The sequence below is a fragment of the Didymella exigua genome, assembly GCF_010094145.1.
Source record: "Didymella exigua CBS 183.55 unplaced genomic scaffold M421scaffold_28, whole genome shotgun sequence".
In the NCBI taxonomy this organism is placed as follows: domain Eukaryota; kingdom Fungi; phylum Ascomycota; class Dothideomycetes; order Pleosporales; family Didymellaceae; genus Didymella; species Didymella exigua.
The window spans coordinates 38774-57411 of NW_022984802.1; the positions used below are offsets into that span (position 1 = coordinate 38774).

An 18638-nucleotide genomic window follows, 5' to 3' on the forward strand; every position below is an offset into this window, starting at 1 on the left:
GGAGTCAGCTTACGACGCTCCGAAAGCATTTCAAGGTCACAGACCAGCAGCGCAGGCTAGAGCTTGCTGCCAAGTACAGCGATATTCAGAAGAAGCCAAAGAACCAGAGCACCCAGGCCTGGCTGGACGAATACTCGCAGATCACATCTCAATGTGCTCAGGAGAGCATGCCAGAGATGACAGAGACCCAAGCACAGTGGCAATTCATCCATGCTGTACGGGACTTAGGAGATGAGGCATGGGCTCAAGCCCAGTTCCTCGCCATGGAGCAAGGCGAATCAAATGCCCTTCTGCCAACTCCTACCCTGCAGGATTTGATCAGCCAGTATCAACAAACGGTACCTACAGCCCAAAACGCAACTCAGCCACTAGGAAGCTTTACATCTCTGTCCATCACGGAGCCCAAGCCGAACAATCACCCAAAGAAGGACCGATCAACGGGTCAATCAACGTGCGTCTGTGGGCTCCACCCATCAGTACTCCAGTGCTTCACTCTCAATCCTGAGGCTAAAGGCAGGTTTAAGGACTTTGAGCCTAGCACAAAGGCCTTATCTAAGCTTGTTGTATCCTTTCAAAACAAGGATACGCTTAAGAAGGTCAAGAAGGCCTACAAGGACGCCGGCATACGATGGACGTTCGACCTAGAGAAAGCTAAGGCTGAGATAGCTAAACGCAAAAACTCCGCATCACGTCATGCTCATCAGGCCGATACTGCTTCAGACTGTAGCTCCGATGGATACGCGTCCAATACAGCCTGTCTCAAGCAGCCCTTGCAGCTGCTGCAGTCCAATACTGCACTATCGCTGCACGCTCAATCGCTGCAGCACCGATGGGTCATGGACCCTGGATCAGACGTTCATATCTGCAACAAGGCAGGATCTAATTGGAAGCAGATAAAGCTTCCTTCCTCTCAAGACACTGTACAAGCAGGCTGTAACTCATATTAGATATAAGCCTGGGGAGAGGTAACTCTTGACGTAAAAAGGGGCAATTAGACGGCCTCAATCACGCTCAAGAAAGTGGCATATATCCCAGGATATGTAGCCAATATCTTCAGCCTAAGCTGCTGCAAGAAGATCTACTTTAATTTAATAACAAACACGCTCTTTAGGGAGGATAAGTTACTATCTCTCTTCATGGACCTTGATTGAATTGGAGGTCACTGGTTCTTAAAAGCTTAAGACGCTAAACAGCCTTTTCAGGCTATGGCAGCTGCTTCTACTCAAGCAAAATCACCTCAAGTTGTCACTGCGATGAAAGCTCATCAGCTGCTCGGCCATCCAAGCCATCAGGCTATCGAGCATCTTAAAAACTCCACAACTGGCCTCACATTAGGCACCAACAGAAAAGGAGAACAATGGACAGATTCTTGCATCCCTTGCATCAAGGGCAAGATAAAGGAAGACGTTAGTCGACGTCCTCAAGCTAACAAGGCTTACCACCCTTTCTACCGCATCATTGTGGACATCATTCAGCTCCAAAAGCATAGCAAGGCCTGCTACAACAGTGATGTATGGGCACTACATGCAGTATGTGAGTACACAAAACTACATAAGATCTGTACTCTCAAGGATCGACACAAGGCTACTGTCGTTCCTGCAATCACACGTCTCATCAACAAGATTGAGCGTGTATATGGCTACCAAGTAGCTATAGTCTTCATGGACGGAGACGTAGGATATGGACGAGCTAAGGCCAGTTTAGGCTCTTCTGCTCAAGAGATCCTCTCATCAGCTGGCATCAAGGTCGAGACAAGGTCTCCTGATACTCCTGCACAGCTGGGGGGTGCTGAGCGAGCTGGTGCTATCATTGTTACCGTCGCTAGGGTTCTTCGTATCCATGCTGGTCTACCAAAGATGTTGGCCAACGAGCTAGTCTGCACAGCAGCAAGGCTGCTCAACATCACGCCTACGAGATCTATCGACTGGCGCACACCACATGAGATGGTCACTGGCGTCCGCCCAGACCTCTCTCGACTCCACGCTATTGGAAGCTGTGGATTTGTGCTCAACAAGCACCTGGCTAGAGGAGATAAGCTCGAAGATCGCACTTTTGAGGGATTCCTCCTCGGCTATGACGCCTCGAACATCTATCGAGTATGGCTGCCAGCCACAAATCGCGTTATCCGCGTACGCGACGTACGCTTTGTAGACGAGCTTTACAAGGATAAGCTGTCTGCTCTACCTGCAAGGTCTTATATCGTTGAGACTGCACACATTCCTGAGGAGGAATACGATAGTGAGACTATCGTTGTCGCTCAGCTAGTGCGGCAGCAACAGGCTGCAGTTGCTCCAACTCCTGCACAGAAGCAAGTACAGCAACTGCCTTCTCCTACTACTACTGCTCGTAGTACACCTGATTCTCACGACTGTCCTGATCCAGCTGAGCAACAGCTATTTCAGGAGTCCTCTGCTGCTGCACAGCACATGACACCTAGGGGGTGGAACTCTGATGAGAACCCTGATGAGGACTTAGATACGATCAGAGCTGCTACACCTGACCTAGTCACGCATGCGCCATACGTCCTAGATCGACATCAGAACAACGCTCCTCAACGACGAGATCCAGATCTCTCACAGGACAACATTATCACTGGCAGAAGACGCCGCCAGGCGCACTTCATCGAGGCTAGTCCTTCGACTAAGTACTATGCCTTTGCTGCTATTATTCAGCAATCACGTGAGGCTACTTCTCTTGCCTCAGAACTTAGGATCAAGCCTGATCCTACTCGCCTTCATTGAGATGATCTTCCTCCTCCACCACATCACTGGAAGGAGCTCCAGCACCACCCACACGGGAAGCAGTTTACAGCTGCTGCCTATACTGAGTTCGGTAACTGCTGGAACAAAGGCACCTTCGCAAAACCAGATATCACAGTCTCATACATTGATGACGCTGTACCTTTGATGTGGGTTTTTACCTACAAGTTTGATGAGGATGGCTATCTACTCAAATACAAGGCTCGCCTTGTAGTGCGCGGGGACCTGCAGGAGCAGTACGGCGATACCTACGCAGCCACTCTAGCAGCACGGCTTTTCCGAGCGCTTATGGCCCTTGCCTGTGCCTTCAACCTCAAGGCCATGCAATACGATGTGCCAAACGCCTTCCTCAACGCTCTGCTAGATCGTACTCTATATGTGAGAACTCCAGATAGATTTCAGCACAAATACAGTCAAACACTACAACTTCTACGCGCTCTCTATGGCCTCAAGGAAGCTCCTCGCCTGTGGGCAATCCACTTCTAGGAATCGCTTCGAAAGCTAGGCCTACACCCTGTTCAGGGCTTTCCATGCCTGTGGATGAATAATAGGGTTATTCTCTTCTTCTATGTGGACGATATCATTATCCTGTACCACATAGACTATCAGGAGGACTTTCAGCAGCTTGAACAGCAACTAATCAAGCTCTACAACCTGCGCTAGATTGGCGATGTTAGATGGTTCCTTGGTATCCGAGTTGAACGCGTCCTGGCTAGCCGTCAGCTCTACCTCGTTCAGGATGCTTTTATCAATAAGGTCTGCACTGAGTACGACCTTATCTGTACTAATAGTAGATACCCATCTACGCCTCTCTCTTCTACTTCAAGGCTATTGCCTTACGATGGCCTTTCAGAGCTATCAAACACAAAGGCCTACCAACGCCTTGTAGGCAATCTTGCGTACATTGAGGTCATGACTCAACCTGATGTAGCACATGCTCACTCTGTCCTTGCAAGGTTTCTCACAAACCCAGGACCAATACACCTCTCTGAGATCAAGCACGTGTGGCAGTACCTGTACGGAACTAGGTACCTAGCCATCAGTGCTCGAGGGGGTGAGCCTACACAGACCTACGCTACCAAGATCAATTCAACTATTCCAACATTCTTTGGTGCTGCTAATGCATCATTTGGAGATGACGTTGAGACTCGTCGATCGTCTGCTGGATACGTGTTCATGCTCTATGGCATGCCAATCGACTAGAAAGCTACTGTACTTCGATTAGTTACTCGATCTACCACTGAGGCTGAGCTGTACGCTCTCTCAGCCGCTGGCGTCGAATCACAATACTGGGATCGCTTCTGCCGCAATATTGGCTTCACGCTGCATACCAAAAAGGCTCTCTGGTGTGACAATGCACAGACTGTACGCCTTGTTCAAGGTGATGCAGATCGCATCCAAACAAAGCTTCGCCATGTCGATATACACCAGATGTGGCTTCGCCAGGAGGTAGACTCTGGAAGAATCGCTGTCGAGTGGAAGCCTACTGCTGAGATGCCTGCTGACGGCTTCACAAAGCTGCTTCCTCAACAGAAACACGAGAACTTTATAGGCCAGCTTAGCTTAAAGGACATTCATCACTTAATAGTCAGGGACTCTCCTTGCCCTCTACCCCTTAGTTAGCTAAACTAGCTGCGCAGTATGCGTAAGCATCTCACTCTCTTAGTATTTTTCCTTGTTTTGTGAGGTTTCCATCCAACATAGAATCCTCAGGGGGTGTGTCAGCCTAGCACCTCAGTTCATACAGTACACTGTGAACTGCACCTCACGTGACTGTGTTAGTCACCTGCTTACTTATCTGGTTGTGTATATAATTGCTCGCTGTAGCTCCCTCAATACAACAACCTTCTGCCTCATTTGTATCTGCCCTGTGCTCCTACATCTGACACTTTATAGTTGATGGCTCTTGCTACAGCCCCTGTGTATCCTTCCTGTCTGTCTTGGTCCGCCAGTTCAAATACATTGATGTGGTGATTACCCTGGGGTAGGTCGCGAAGGCGACAGAGTTCACTCACTTGGGATGGTTCAAATCCGAGGTAGTATAACATAGATCTGATGCACTTACGCAGATTGGGTGAGTTCAGAAGACCACCCTGCCTCTTTTTCACAAGGTTCCGTTTGCTGCGGCACAGCTAACGTCTCCAGGTCCTTCCTGTCGAGCTTCGCTCTGCTATCTACGCGCTTGCACGTCCCTCTTCTGTCACCATCACGATAAAAGAGAGTACCGATCTCGCAATTACCTCCATTTCATCACTACCCGCCCTCCTCACCACCACCAGAGAGATGCGCGCGGCAGCCCTGAAATGGGCTCCACAACCGTACTCAGTTCTCGTGGGCGAAGACTACACTTACTTACTTTACTCCAAAGACATCACCCTCCACCTCGAAATCACTCATTCGAACGCCTAACACCTCTCTATCACCTCACCTGGACAGAATTCTACACTGGCCTCCGCGATGCTCTTCTCGATGCGAAAAGGTTTGTTATTGAGTGCAGCGAGCCAAAGTGTCTTGCTAGGTTGTTCATGCTGCCGGAGGTGGAATCTGTCGATGTGGGAGAGCTCCGTGTGGGTAAAAGAGTCTTTACAGAAGCAAGATCGTTGCCTCGGATCGCGACACTAGGGAAGCGCTTCGCCTCGACATAGTCGTCTGCGTCGACGAAGACGACGGCTGCGTTGACCCCGATCAAAGGCTAAGGTCGCAACACGTCGAGCAGACCGCTCTGCTGAGACCCTTAAAGAAGATTCCAAACAAGATGCCGAGGATAAGGAGGTTGACAGTGATGGCCAGGACAATAACAAGTCGAAGTACCTGCACAAAGCACATGACGCAGGGACGACATGCTTGCTGGCTGTCTGGGACAACGACAGTTTCCATCGCTCGTACGCCCAAAGGGTGACGGGTCGAAGTTTCAATATCGGGGAACGAACACTGCGATGACTACAAGATCTTGTCTCAAGAAGTCCTTCAAGAAGGCATTTGACGAGTCCCAAAAGCAGCTGTGTAGGAAAATACCAGCAGAGATGGCAAGCAAGGGAGCGAGCGAACAATCCCGTACAGCAGTGCACAAGGCGAGAGTTAAGCGTTAGAGGACGAGACTTTCTACAGACTATGCTTCCTGACTTCCTGGAGCTAACTATCTCAGATGCGGGATCTTTGTAGCCCTTAGGATTTTTATGAGTTCGCGAGAGACCCGCAGATAGCCACAGAGTACCTCCCAAATTTGCTGCCAGCTATCGCGCATGGCGGGACACGCATAAATAGTTGTTTGCCAGTGTTTCCATGCAAATGAAAGAATGTGACTTCCACAGGTTCATAGCACCAGCAGTGCAAACAAAGGTCAAACACCTTCTTACAAGTTCTAGAGACAGCAAAACGAAGTTTTAATGGCTAAAACAGACATAGGATAACTAGCAGATTATCTCGATCAGTCTCATGGAAAGCATCGAGCAATGGTCCTTATCTCGTCTGTTTGTACCCCAGGTCTAATAATAAAGGTTCGATAAAAGCCAAGGCAGAAGACTTGAAGAAATGTCGGCTTTGGGAACCGATGTACGCGATGGAAGCCTCTCATGCTCTGGACAAAGAGTATAACAAGAAACCCAATCGTTGTCTTCAAAGACCTGTCGACTCACAGGTCCCGTGCGAATCATGGCTGGAAACCTTCCATTTTCAATGCTTGCATCCGGTCTTTTGCACGTACATGAGATTCAAAGGCCATTTCTTCGCGCTGTAAACCCGAGGTCTTCCCGTGGTACAGGAAATACGACACCTGAAAGATGCCTGTTTAACTTTGCCATGTTGAGCTCTCGCAGGAAATACCAAGTCAAGACTTAGCGTGACGTAACCACGCTCGTTCTGGACATATCAGGGTCCACTCGTCTAGGATCATGGATGTGGCAGGCGCATCCCACGATCCGCAGGGATGACGTCGCAAACGATCACGCATCCGCGTGTTCCTCCATGCGCAACAAACGGCATGTGTCTGCGTCGTGCGAGCCTTGTAATCAGGTTACGCTCCTCTCCTACTTCCTGACCCGTCCTATTATATCTGCATCTCGTTTCTACAATTTACAGCGCAATACCCATCTGTTTTCGTGTGTATTTTCGTGACTTCACCGGTCGTCACCGGCCTCGCCGAACCCTCGTAGTGAGCTATCGGCCCTCGTACTACGGATACAGCGGAAAGCAAGAGCAACAAGTCGCGCGCATGAATTCCGTCGTCATATCTTGAGACTGCATACTCTTCGAGAGTGCACACAAGTTCGACATTGTAAAATCACAAGATCCGCAGCATGGCCGAGCTGCACAAGGCGCTAGAGTGTCTCAGGCCCAAGGACTTCAGCGACGTGCCTACGGATAACCTCAAGAGCTTCCTGCCTGGAATCCTCGCAAACGCTGAACTCATTGCGAACTCGGTCCCTCCGCCGCCGAACGGCACGCCCTATGAGTCGGCGCAGCGCACGCGCACCTCTCCACAGCCTGCAGCGAATGCCGCAGACCTCACCAAGTCGGAAGTACGGCGGCCGCCGCCTGCAAAGGACCATGAAGCGCTGCAGAAATCGTGGGGGAAGCCGGTGAAGCTGAGCGCCCAGCAGACCGCGACCGGCATGAGCGTGTACAAGATGGCGGGGCACGACAGACACGGCGCGTGGTTTGCGCGGTCGAGTGTGCATGAGGGCCTCGGCTTCTCCAAGTGGAAGCGCATGATGCAGAGGGAGTTTCCCGAGAGTCTGGAGGTGCAGGGCGGGCCTGGCGAGGGCAACATCAGAGGCATCGGCGGAGACCAGCGGCTGGAGGACTTGACTGTCGACGGCGTGGGCAATCTGCAGGGTAAGAGGGATAGATTACAAACCTCACGGATGTGTGCTAACAAGCAATAGTTTACCAGCTATCTGCGCAGTTTCCCGGCCCTACGTCACCGCGAGAGTTTATCACACTACTGATCACATCCGAGAACGCCCTCAGCGAAGCCTCCAAGATTGACTCTACAGTGCCACGGCACTGGATGGTCGTCTCGATACCCGTCACACACCCAGAAGCCCCGCCGCGTGCCGGCATGGTGCTCGGCCAGTACGAGTCGATCGAGATGATCAGAGAGATACCACTCACCGGCAATGACGATGCTGAGACCAACCCAGTGGAATGGATAATGGTCACACGCAGTGACCCTGGAGGTGGCATACCGCGCTTCATGGTGGAAAGGAACGTACCAAGCAGTATCGTGGCAGATGCGATCAAGTTCCTGGACTGGGCATGCGCGAGGAACGACAACGAACCAAGTGAGGCATCGGAAGCTGGCCAGGAGAACACAACAGATGCACCACAGCAAAGCGTCGAGGCACAGCCGCGGTACTCGCTGGAGAACTCGAATGGCCTTGGTGCAGGAGTTGGCACCAGCATAGCGGACAGGCCATCATCGACGCGCCGACGAGCGTCACACCAAGTGGTCGGCGACATAGAGCCGGCACAAGACGGCTACCTGGACCAGCTCAGGGGCGCAGTAGGCGGCCTGAGTGCCTACATTCCAGACGCCATGAATCCTATGCCACAGTTGCAGCGCACCATCTCCAGCAGCTCTTCTTCCACCGCGTCATCAGCAGACTCATTCGCCTCAGCCACACAATTCACGTCCGCCCCCCAGGGTCTGCCCATCGACAACACAATCCCCACTCCCTCGACCGCATCCGAAGTCTCCGTCCCCGTCAACGATGACAGCCACCACGCACGCGAACTGAACAGCATCGAAACTAAGAAACTCCAACTGCGCGAAAAGTTCGACTCGGAGCGAGAAAAGCGCAGTGCCGCAGTCGCCACCGCGTCGCAACAATCCCAAAAGGACATTGAAAAAGCCGCCGAAAAGCACGCCCGCGACAAGAAAAAGCAAGAAGAAAAATATGCAAAGGAGATGCGCAAACTCGAAGAGCGACGCGAAAAGGAAACCAAGAAGCTCCTCGCTCGCCAGCAGAAAGAGGCCGATAAGAGCAAGCTCGCGACTGCGCAGCGGGAGCGGGATGAGGCGCGCAAGCAGAAGGAACTCGTGGATAAGGAGAATAAACTGCTCAAGGAGCAGGTTGCTGAGCTGCAAAGGGAGAATACAGCGTTGGTGGTCAAGCTAGGGAAGAGCGATATTGGCAAGGATATTCTTGCCAGTTTTAGGGCGGAGGGGGGGCGGACGAGGGCGAGTAGTCGCGCGAGTGGTAGTTCAGTGAAGAGTGGGCTGGTGAGGAGTGGGACTGCGCCGATCAGCTGAGCTGATCCGCGTGTTTCTTTGTTTCCTGGTGGACAGGCGTTGCTGCGTTGAACATTTTTAGCATCTGTGATTCTCTCTCGGTGGACTTGAAGCCCTTCTGCGTTAGGCGTCACAGCATTGCAGTTGATTTCCAAGTTGAGTAAATGTACCCTCTCTCTATTTGATTCCCTGCCTTCAGTCAGCCACACAGCTGCCGCAGAAGGGGAGCTGTACACAATGGCTGATAACCTTCACAAGCCATGTCGTACAACGCAGCTCGTACACGCTATGAGTGAAGAGCTTTTGCTTCTGTCAGGTTCCGATTGTTTCCAGACTCGCCGAGACACGAGAGGCTGCGATGATGGATGCATGACTAGCGCCGAGCCAACACCTCGGTCCTCGAAGTGCAATCGATAACGACCACGTCCCAAGCCTGCGCCTCTGACATCCAACACTTTCAAGTTTAGGCAGGCGACATCCCAAGGTTGATGCACTGTAGCAGAATCAACTCTCAGAGCTAGATAGACAGTGCGGATATCGGCGATCTGCAGAAAGAGAAAGAACGCGGGGCACATCCACATTCACATCCAGCATCTTGGCGCACCACTCGACAAACCTCACTCTCATCGAGCGCGCCATCATACCAAGATCCGGAACAGTCCAGACTCACCCAGCGACACAAAGAAAGAGCCAGCAAACACAGGTCCCTAAACCAGCCTACCAGCCTGCTGCATGGCAGCCACCGCACCACCCATCTTCACACTCGGCACGCCGCCACCCAGCATGACCCCCCCAGACGCCGCAAAGCCAACGCTGCTTGCCCTCCACGGCAGCGGTTCCAACGCGACAATCCACACTGTGCAGCTGGCGCGCCTGAACCGCGTGCTCAAAGAGCACTTCACCATCGCGTATCTGGACGCCCCCTTCGCATCCCCCGCCGGCCCCGGGATCCTGCCTTTCTTCGAAGGCTGCGGGCCTTTCGCGCGCTGGCTGCCGCCGTCCGATAAAGTGACGCTGGAGCTGATGCGGTCTGGGACGTCGACGTCGGAGTTGTCCAAGGAAGTAGAGCGGCTGGTGCGCGAGGCTGTGCAGCGCATTACGACGGATGGCGGGCGCGTGGTAGGGTTGATCGGGTTCAGCCAGGGCACCAAGGTCGTCGCGGGACTGCTGCGGGGCGCGCAGGTGCGGCGGGCGGTGGGCGCGCGGGGGGAGGACTGGCTGGATTCGTTCCACTTTGCGCTGTCGGTGTGCGGATCGTATCCGCCGCCGCTGCTGCCGCCGTCGGTGCTGAAGCTGCCGGAGCTAGCGTCCAAGAGCGAAGCAGAGAAAAAGAGGCTGTTGGGCGAGAAGATCACCGCGCCGGTGATGCATGTCATGGGCGAGCAGGACGAGTGGAAGTGGGCGAGCGAAGGGCTAGTTGAGGCGCACTATGAGGTTGGCACGGGGATGAGTGTCGTGGAGCAGTGGGATATGGGACATTACTATCCGCAGAGACTGGAGGAGAGTGACAAGATGAAAGATTGGTTGGTGGAGCAGTTAAGGATTCTTGACGGAGAGAAAGAGGCGGCGGCTTAGGCGGCATGCGTCTTTGATGAATTCTTTTGTCTGTAGATTAATAGATGGATTAGACGCTTACCGCGGGGCCGGTAGAGCAATGTATGTTGATGATATGTTGCATAAGTGGTGTGTTCTTCAGAGTACACGTTGCACGAGGTCAGGCGGGTCAATTGATTATTTCTTTTCAATTATGTTATACACAGCAGATCGTGGAAGTCGTGTCATGATATGCAAAGTCCCACGGACACCGTCGCTACACACAGCCCATTTAACATGGAATCGTATCTTTTCGCCAACCATGCAGCCGAGATGTAAAGAAGCATCTCAAAGCAAGAAAGGAAATTGTCGTTGATCATGATCATAGATCGTTCTGATCTTTCAGAAACGCCGGCCTGCCCCAGGATGCAAGTGAGCAAATGACAAATGAAATCGTTTTTTGAGAGGATGTATGTTGCCGAGACGGAAGTCGTTCAGCAGACGCGACCAGCTCAAGCGCATATGCTTGAGGAGAGTGAGCTAGGCCTTGCTGCGCTTGGGCGTGGCAAGAAAAGCAAGCCTGGACTTGCTCATGGCGCTTCCGGGGGTGCGACGAGGTGCTTTGCTTGCACTGGCAGGAACCTTTGCAGGTGTTGCTGGTGCAGCAGGTGTTGGCCGCATCTTCTTTGCGGAGCGAGGGTTCTCCAGCCGCTCGTCATTCTCCTTGTCCGAAGACTCCTGAACAGTCTCGAGCTTGCGCTTCGTGCTCTGGACGATGGAGGGAGCATCGCTCTTGCGAACCATGCGGATGGTGCCGGTAGTTGTTGGACCTGGTAAACGAGATTAGTATGGCTCATTGAGCTTCCATTTGTAGGACTCACCAAAGTTGACAGGCTTGCCTGTTTCGAACGAGAAGCTGCGTGGGTGGTTTGCGGTCTCGCCTCCAAAGGTGAGACGGCGCGAGGGAGACGCAGGAGGAGACGCATCGCCTTGTGGAAGCTTGGGATACTCAACACCTGATCCGAGACTGGGATACGCAACTGCGCCAACGGGGATCTCGCTGCCAGCACGGAACTTCATGGGCGAGGGCGACTTTGTGGGGTCGGGCGCGGCTCGGGCCAGTGTGCTGTTGCTGAAGTTGACCTGCTTCTTAACGGGCGCGGTAGCTGGAATTGCGGTGGGCGCCTTTTCCCAAGCCGACTCCGGTGGAGGAGACATGTGCGTACCGGCAGCGATCTTGGCTGGATCATCCGAGAACTTGCGGCCAGGGGTGCGAAGGATGGAGCGGACCTGTTGCAAGTTGCGCTTCGCCTGCTGCATGCTCTCACGCGCACCGTCTCGCAGAGAACGGCCGATGTGAGTCGGCGAGAACAGATTCCTTGCAGAAGGAGACTGTGGGATCATAGTGGTCTTTGTAGCCTTGACCGTCTGAGACTGGACACGTGCCATGGAAGACCTGGTCGGTGTCATCAGCCTAGCCGCAAGACGAGGAAGGGCCGTCTGAGATGTGATTTTGCGCGGCGGGACTGGAAGCTTGGATGACGATGCTTCCGTGTTGCTGTCGCGCGACGCTGGCCGTGTGGTTGCGGCGTCGTCAACCTCAGTGCGCTTGACGCGCTTCGGCGCTGGGTCGTTGGAGCTGTCTTGAGAAGCGACCAGACGGACTGTGGAGTGCGAGCGCGGCAAGCCAGAGCCGGCCAGATCGGCCTTGGACTGAGTGCGCTTGAGCGGCGTGGGTGGAATCTTGCTGGCGGACTCTGCTGCGCTGGTCTTGGGTAGAGGGCGCTGCACTGCAGGCGCCTTGGTGCTAGATTCACCAAGGTCCATCTTCGACTGAGTGCGCTTCAGTGCCGCAGTGCTCGACTCTGCCAGGTCCATCTTCGACTGTGTACGCTTTAGCTTGCTGGTCTCTGGCTTGGACAGGTCCGGCTTCGAAGGCGTCTTCTTCAGGCGCCATGCTGAAGGGTGGTTCGCAACCGAATCCATCTTCTTGAACTGGGCCATGTGGATGTCGCTGAAGCGTGCCATCTTGCCCTTTGGCGCTGCCTTGGGGCGCGCTGGCGTCACATCCGCCTTGGAGGAGAACTCGTTTGCACCAAAAATGGCACGGCCTGGAGTCGCACCAATGGCTGGTTCCTTGAGGATGTTACGTGTGGTTGGGCTGAGGTCGCCGCCCTTGGACGTCTCCGTGGCCTTTGAGAAGGGCGACTTGAGCTGGAAGCGGAAGCTGCTGGGAGAAGAGCCCAGGACAGGCGCTTTTTGTGTGGACGCAGGCGCGGGGGTCTTCGAGGGCGTGCCGGGCGCATGACCAGCTGTCTTAAGCGGCGCAGCATGAGCGCCCAGCGACTGGAAGCCCAGCCAGCGGGCTTCGTCGAGCGGCTTCGCAGTGCTCGCGTGGTGCAGCGCGGGATGCATCTCGTCGCCGGCGGGCTTGATAGGCGTCCGATTGGTAGGCGTGCGCACCGATGCGGCTGCAGCCAGTAGCATTGAGGATGTGCTCTTGCTCAGCGGTGTCTGCGACCCTGTTGGCTTAGCTGTGGGCAGCTTGGTGGCAGACTTGGGCGGGGCGGCATTGGGCTTCTGCGGCGTCTTCGCGACGGGCTCCGGAAGCTCGCGCACTGAAGGCAGGTCGAGGACTCGCTCTTGCTCTTGCTCAGACTGAGCTGTTTCCCAGCTGTCATTCGATCCGGCCCTCGCAGTCCGGTCTGGTGTGGGCGCCGGCTATCACAGAGGTCAGCCCATGTTTGTTTACACCCACGCTCAGAGCAGCGCGAACACTTACCTGTTGAAGCCTTGCCGAACGACGCGCCATGGTGAGTTGTTGCGACGGCAAGATGCGAGTCGTGTCAGTGTAGAACTACGGCGGATTTGGGTAGTGCTGTGTGGGTCGAGGAGGTTATATGGCGACGACGCAAGGCGGCTAGCCGATGCCCGATGTAAACAACAACCACGACCGTGCGCTGAGTACTGTAGTGGGGCTGCACGACGCAAACCGCTGCGTTACTGGCCGGGTCTCTGCAAAGTGCAGCTTCGAGCCGCATCATGGCAACAACGGTGTCGCAGATGTTGTGATGGTAAACACTACAGTCGAGCCGCTGTCATGTATCGAGCCGCTCCCGCTGTTTCAGAGCAATCGCGCAGCTGCCGTGCGAGGAGCGGCCATAACATGGTATTCTCGACACCAAGACGACAATGGCATGCAGATGAGCTTGACATCTCATGGATGATGATGAAGAAATGTGTTCTCCCTAAAGACTGTGGATAGCCGCACTCGTAAATCACGCAGACAGAAAGCAGAAAACACTCCCAGCCTGACCAGTGACTTCCTCCACAGCGCGCTTTGCGTGTCATGCTTTCATCACATCTCATCTCCCTCCTCTCCAACACAAACAAGGGCTGATATCCTCTCACCACCCCCTCCCGCCCTTCTGCGCCGAAAATACCGCCTTCCCAGGGCTCTGCAACCCGCCCGCCGCCTCCTCAGCAGACCTCTCAATCTCCTCCTTCCTCACCCTCTCCTCCTCCTTCTCGCGCCTCCACATCTCCTCGCTCTTCCACACCATATTCCCCGCGCCGCCCCTGCCCTGCCTCGCAACAGGCAACTCCTGTCCCTCGGGCGTCCACGGCTTGCTCACGTTCGGGCTCGCGCTGGTCGGCTGCGCCGTCGCCTCGGCAGCCGTCTGCTGCGAGAACGTGCCCTCGGCCTGCAGCGCCTTGGGCTGGAACCAGTTGCCTGCGCCGCCGCGGCCCATGTGCGCGTAGTCCTGCGCTGCCGTGGAGGACGTCTGGGACGGCGCTGAGGGGGTCGTGGACGGCGGATTGGCCGCTTCGATATCCTGGCGCTTGTCAGTTGGCGTTGTGTGCGCGAGGGACATCGGGCCGTGCACCTCTGCGGCTTTCTTGCTTGAGGCCGCTGCTTGCGCGATGTTGCCTGCTCCGCCGCGACCGTACATGTTGCGCTTTGCAGATTATGCTGACAAGAAGATGGCCTGTGTTTAATGTAGATGCGAGATACTCGTTGCTAGCGATGCGAAGTAAGTAGGTGTACAGGTTGTTCATTGCTTCAACCGCGGCTCCAGGTGGGGCCTACATGTCTATGAGACGACCACCGACCGTTCGGACTTGACAGCAGCGTGGGGAAGCTTGTCTAGACGGTCGGCTCATGTCGAGAATGTGGGGTTTGATCATTGAAATTGGTCAAGCCACTTGGCGCAAGATAAGCCCTGAGATCACTGAAAGCCATGACATAATTTCCAGACGCGCTGTGCGCTGTGCGAGATAAACGTTCATGATGAATACAGGGGAATCTTTCAATTCGAGCGCTACAGTAGCATGTCAAAAGTATATAGATCGCTCAACAGGCCGTTCATACTTCAATCCTCGTACGGACCGTCAAGTCAAGAAGCACCAAATCACACAGTTCGCCATCCCGATATGCCAATCGGGTACCTTCTGGTAGTACACCGCAACGCCATGTGAACTCCAAAAACACTTGAATCTCCTGATTGGAGACCTTACTCCCGACCTTCTTGCACAGCGCGAAGGACAGGGTAGAGGTTGTGCTCATCTTCGTCCTCAATGGTGCGGTGCTCCGACTTAGTGTCGTTCTCCTCGTCCTCGTCCACGAAATCGCTAGTGTCGAGACGCTCCTTGAGCCAAGCCCTGAGCCTCTCGATTACGCGAATGTTCTCAACCCAGTTCTGGGAGTCATTGGGTGTCTCTGTGGGAGTATCCGACACAACACTAGGTGAGCGAAGAGCAGGGTCGACCTTGGGCGAGTGGATAGCGAGCTGATTGACGTCGTGATGGAGGGTGTCTTGCTCAGAGTTGCGGCGAGACCTGTTGGAACCATCAGAGCCAGTGTCCATCTCGTCATCGCTTCCTGGAGCAGCCTTCTGGAGAAGATTGCCGGAGAATCTCCGGCGACCATCAGCATCGAAAGCAGGAGCAAGACCAGACGAAGGAGCGGCGGCAGACATGTCAGACATGGCGCTGACTGACGGAAGAGTAGGGTACATGCTGCCAATCGATGACCTTGATGTGGGTGAGACACCGCTGGAAGCACCGGGTGAGTGCTGAGAGCTGTACGACAGAACGCTGGAAGCCGGTGTGAGAGCAGGTGTGTCGTTAGGACCAGCAGTTGTGTGCGAAGACTGGGAGTGGCTGCTCGACAAGCCAGGTGGTGAGTGACTTGAGCGGTAGCCTCCAGCACCGGTATGGACGTAGTGAGCACCAGCTTGTTGGACACCAGCAGCCGCAGCTTGGTTGGGGTTCTCGTAAACAGTGCTCTGGAGCTGCTCCAAGAACTGGTCAATGTTCAAAAGATCGCTCTTCGTCCTCAGGTTGGGAAGAGGGAGCGAGTAGGGGTGGTGCATTGGAGGGTGCGAGGCCTGGGCGACCATAGTGCCGCCGTGGCCGTACTCAGACATGCCATGAGACTGGTAGCCACCGAGAACGGGGAGCTGGACGCCCTGGAGACCCATCAGGCGCTGACCAACGTCGTAGTAGGTGGACGGATCAATGGCACGGCGCTTGGCATCGCCAAAGAATTCGTTCAATGCATCATAAGCTGCACGCTTACGGATCTCGTAGTCGTTGCTCAACTGCTGCGTCTGGTTGACGGCGTAGTAAACTGGGCCATAGGCTGAGTTCTGTGGTGGGCCTCCGTAGAATCCGGCGGGGGCACCTCCAGGGTGTTGCTGGCCATATGCGCCTTGTCCAAGGGCACCTTCAGGGTACTGATATCCACTCGCTGTAGCGGCAAGTGCCTGCAAGTCAGCAACGACTACAACACTAGTTAGACACAGAAAGAGAAACATTCGAGATCGGGATTCTTACGCTTGCCGCTCTGGCCTGGGTAGCCTGAGGCACCATGAGGACCGCCACGGTTGGGCTCGGGTGAGCGAAGCAAAACAGAGTCATCAGCGTGGGTCTTGACGTGCTTCTTCAAATCCTGGGGGCGCTTGAAAGCCTTGCCGCAGAAATCGCACTTGTGAGGCTTCAGGGGAACGTGAACACGAATGTGAGACGTGATGTGGTCACGCTTTACAGTCGTAGTACGGCAATTTCCCCACTGGCATGTCAGGTTTAGGTTGTTGGTGCTCTTGCGACCAACATGGCGCTCGCAAACGTGATCCTGATTCATGTTTAGTACTCGTATCGATCAGGTAAAGGCGAATGCAGACTCACGTAAAGCTGCTCAGCGGAAGGCAGACGCTCGCCGCAGGTTTGCCACTGGCAGACAAGCTGGTCGCCGCCTGAGTTCGCAACAGACGCAGGTGTGGGCGCGTTTTGTTGTGTGGGGGTGCCCAAAGGCTGCTGCTGCGGTGTCGTGGCCGCAGCCGGCACGGGTGCTTGTTGTTCTACGCTGCTCATGCTTGGCAGCAGAGATGCTATTTGGCTCTGTAGTGAAGACACGATGGTGGATGGCGCGAACGTGTCTCGTTCAGCGCAAAGAAAGAGTGGTTTTACAGGAGTGAAGCTTGGGGTGGGGAACGAGGCCTTGGGTCACAGAGGAGAGGAGAGGGGAACCAAAATGGGTGGATTGGGGGCTTCCTCTTTATGAGAAAGCTCGGCGGGCGCGGGACAAGAAAAGCGCGGCGCCAACAGGCGGAAAAAGGGAAGCTGCGACCAAGAAATTCTCGCGCCATAAGCCAACCAGCTTGTACTTGGTCTCGGCGAGCTAGCTAAGAGCTAGCTTGGCATAAGCTAGCCGGCGGCGCTTGCCCAATCACGGTTCCATATGCACAATTGTTAGCCGAAGCCCGTTCGATGCGTGTGGTGTGCACGATCCCGAAGTTGAGCAGCTGCCTGCGAGTGCCATCAGCTTGCAGACAAAATGCTGGTCAGGGCGTGCAGCCAGTTTGGACTTTCAGCGGAATTGCTTGGTCACTCATCATCTTGATCGCTCATGGTCTTGGCCGGCGGAGGTAACACACTGAGTGTCGCACTTCCCAGACCACGCAGTCCGTGTCGCAATCAGCGAGGCTGTTCAATCTATTCGAGAAACGATCCTCGCGCTTTCTAGAATAGGGAGGTGGTCGTTTCCTCGACTCACCAGTGTCAACACCCTCGATAACCCTTCTGCACACCTGTCCTCTCTGCCATCTCACAAGTTCACAGTCACGCACACCCATTGATTTCGCCAAATCCGATGGTCTATTTCGAGAAGCAGGTCCGTAGTCAGTCATCTGCATGGCCTGCTAATTGTGGACAGAGGAAAAGAGGATAATGCGCAGCTCTGATGCTGACCAGTGACGACGACAAAACCGTAAATTTGTGTCGTCCAAACCAGCCTCCATCGCAGTCGGTTTGATTACGTTAATCAAGGCGAACATGGCGACCTCGAGTACAAATATCTGTGCCATGATCCCGCTCGTCTTGGCCACTTCTCCGCAGAGTGCCAAGTGCCCAGACTCCTGGTTTCTTGTCGTGTTAAGCCAAGACCTGAGCGAATTTTGGTCATCGAGGCTGTGCAGACCCAGGAGAATCCGCATGGCTGGTTTGGATCTTCCCATTCGCTTGTTTGCAAGAATTACGCCATACCAATATATGAATCGATCCAGCAGCAGTCTTCTCGCCACCAAGAAGTACTAACGGACGACCTTGGGGAGATTGCAGTCTGTCACCGTCCCTATCGACATTAAGTAGAGTGTGGCTCTGCTGTCGCGACTGCGGTTGGAAGGGTGCTATATTGAGCCTTAACTGGTCGTTCATATTTTTCAACTCGTCGCTCACACACATCACGGCCGCGCACGCGGACAACGGTATTGTCATCACTGCCTGGCGAACACCAAAACGCACCGCTATCGTGTGACCGTGTTCGCTAAGCCACTTTACTCTGCACGTGGCGCATACGTATGGGTTCTACCACGCACATCCTTCCAGGATGGGAGCTGCGTGAAGTCACATCTTGGCAGGTCTGCCTTCAAACGCTAAACTTCACCTGGGGCCCCCTAGAACCACACAGCTGCAGCAAATCACAATCAGTCATAAGCTCTCAGGCACACGCGTCGTGGCGCACCCGTTCTCTAACACGGCATCGTCGACCGGCGTGGATCACAGAATGCTACGCCAACTGCTGTTGAGGCACCGCCACAGCCGGATGCGAAGAT

General features: G+C 54.4%; 6 protein-coding genes across 6 annotated transcripts; 3 read left to right on the forward strand and 3 right to left on the reverse strand.

Annotated features, from left to right (window-relative positions):
- Positions 1-5: 5 nt before the first annotated feature.
- Positions 6-947, forward strand: M421DRAFT_69634 (uncharacterized protein; the record flags this gene model as incomplete). The annotated part of the gene is made up of 2 exons (XM_033596623.1): positions 6-441; positions 514-947. Coding segments are annotated over 2 exons (870 nt in total), but the record flags the coding sequence as incomplete, so codon positions are not given.
- Positions 948-7054: 6107 nt separating this feature from the next.
- On the forward strand, positions 7055-9012 carry M421DRAFT_69691 (uncharacterized protein; the record flags this gene model as incomplete). Its single annotated transcript, XM_033596631.1, has 2 exons — positions 7055-7592; positions 7643-9012. 2 exons carry the CDS (start codon positions 7055-7057, stop codon positions 9010-9012), a joined length of 1908 nt encoding a protein of 635 aa, XP_033445757.1.
- Positions 9013-9774: 762 nt separating this feature from the next.
- On the forward strand, positions 9775-10566 carry M421DRAFT_103055 (uncharacterized protein; the record flags this gene model as incomplete). Its single annotated transcript, XM_033586865.1, has 1 exon — positions 9775-10566. The coding sequence occupies one exon, from the start codon at positions 9775-9777 to the stop codon at positions 10564-10566; it is 792 nt and encodes a 263-aa protein (XP_033445758.1).
- Positions 10567-11064: 498 nt separating this feature from the next.
- Positions 11065-13336, reverse strand: M421DRAFT_69762 (uncharacterized protein; the record flags this gene model as incomplete). Its single annotated transcript, XM_033596638.1, has 5 exons — positions 11065-11354; positions 11406-12289; positions 12389-12581; positions 12648-13245; positions 13301-13336. The coding sequence occupies 5 exons, from the start codon at positions 13334-13336 to the stop codon at positions 11065-11067; spliced, it is 2001 nt and encodes a 666-aa protein (XP_033445759.1).
- Positions 13337-13721: 385 nt separating this feature from the next.
- M421DRAFT_423600 (uncharacterized protein) lies at positions 13722-14656 on the reverse strand. The gene is made up of 2 exons (XM_033593520.1): positions 14412-14656; positions 13722-14360 (listed from the first exon to the last, which is right to left on the reverse strand). Exons 1-2 carry the CDS (start codon positions 14475-14477, stop codon positions 13932-13934), a joined length of 495 nt encoding a protein of 164 aa, XP_033445760.1. The 5' UTR covers positions 14478-14656; the 3' UTR covers positions 13722-13931.
- Positions 14657-15038: 382 nt separating this feature from the next.
- M421DRAFT_7778 (pH-response transcription factor pacC/RIM101) lies at positions 15039-16899 on the reverse strand (the record flags this gene model as incomplete). The annotated part of the gene is made up of 3 exons (XM_033597356.1): positions 15039-16309; positions 16363-16660; positions 16714-16899. 3 exons carry the CDS (start codon positions 16897-16899, stop codon positions 15039-15041), a joined length of 1755 nt encoding a protein of 584 aa, XP_033445761.1.
- Positions 16900-18638: the final 1739 nt, after the last annotated feature.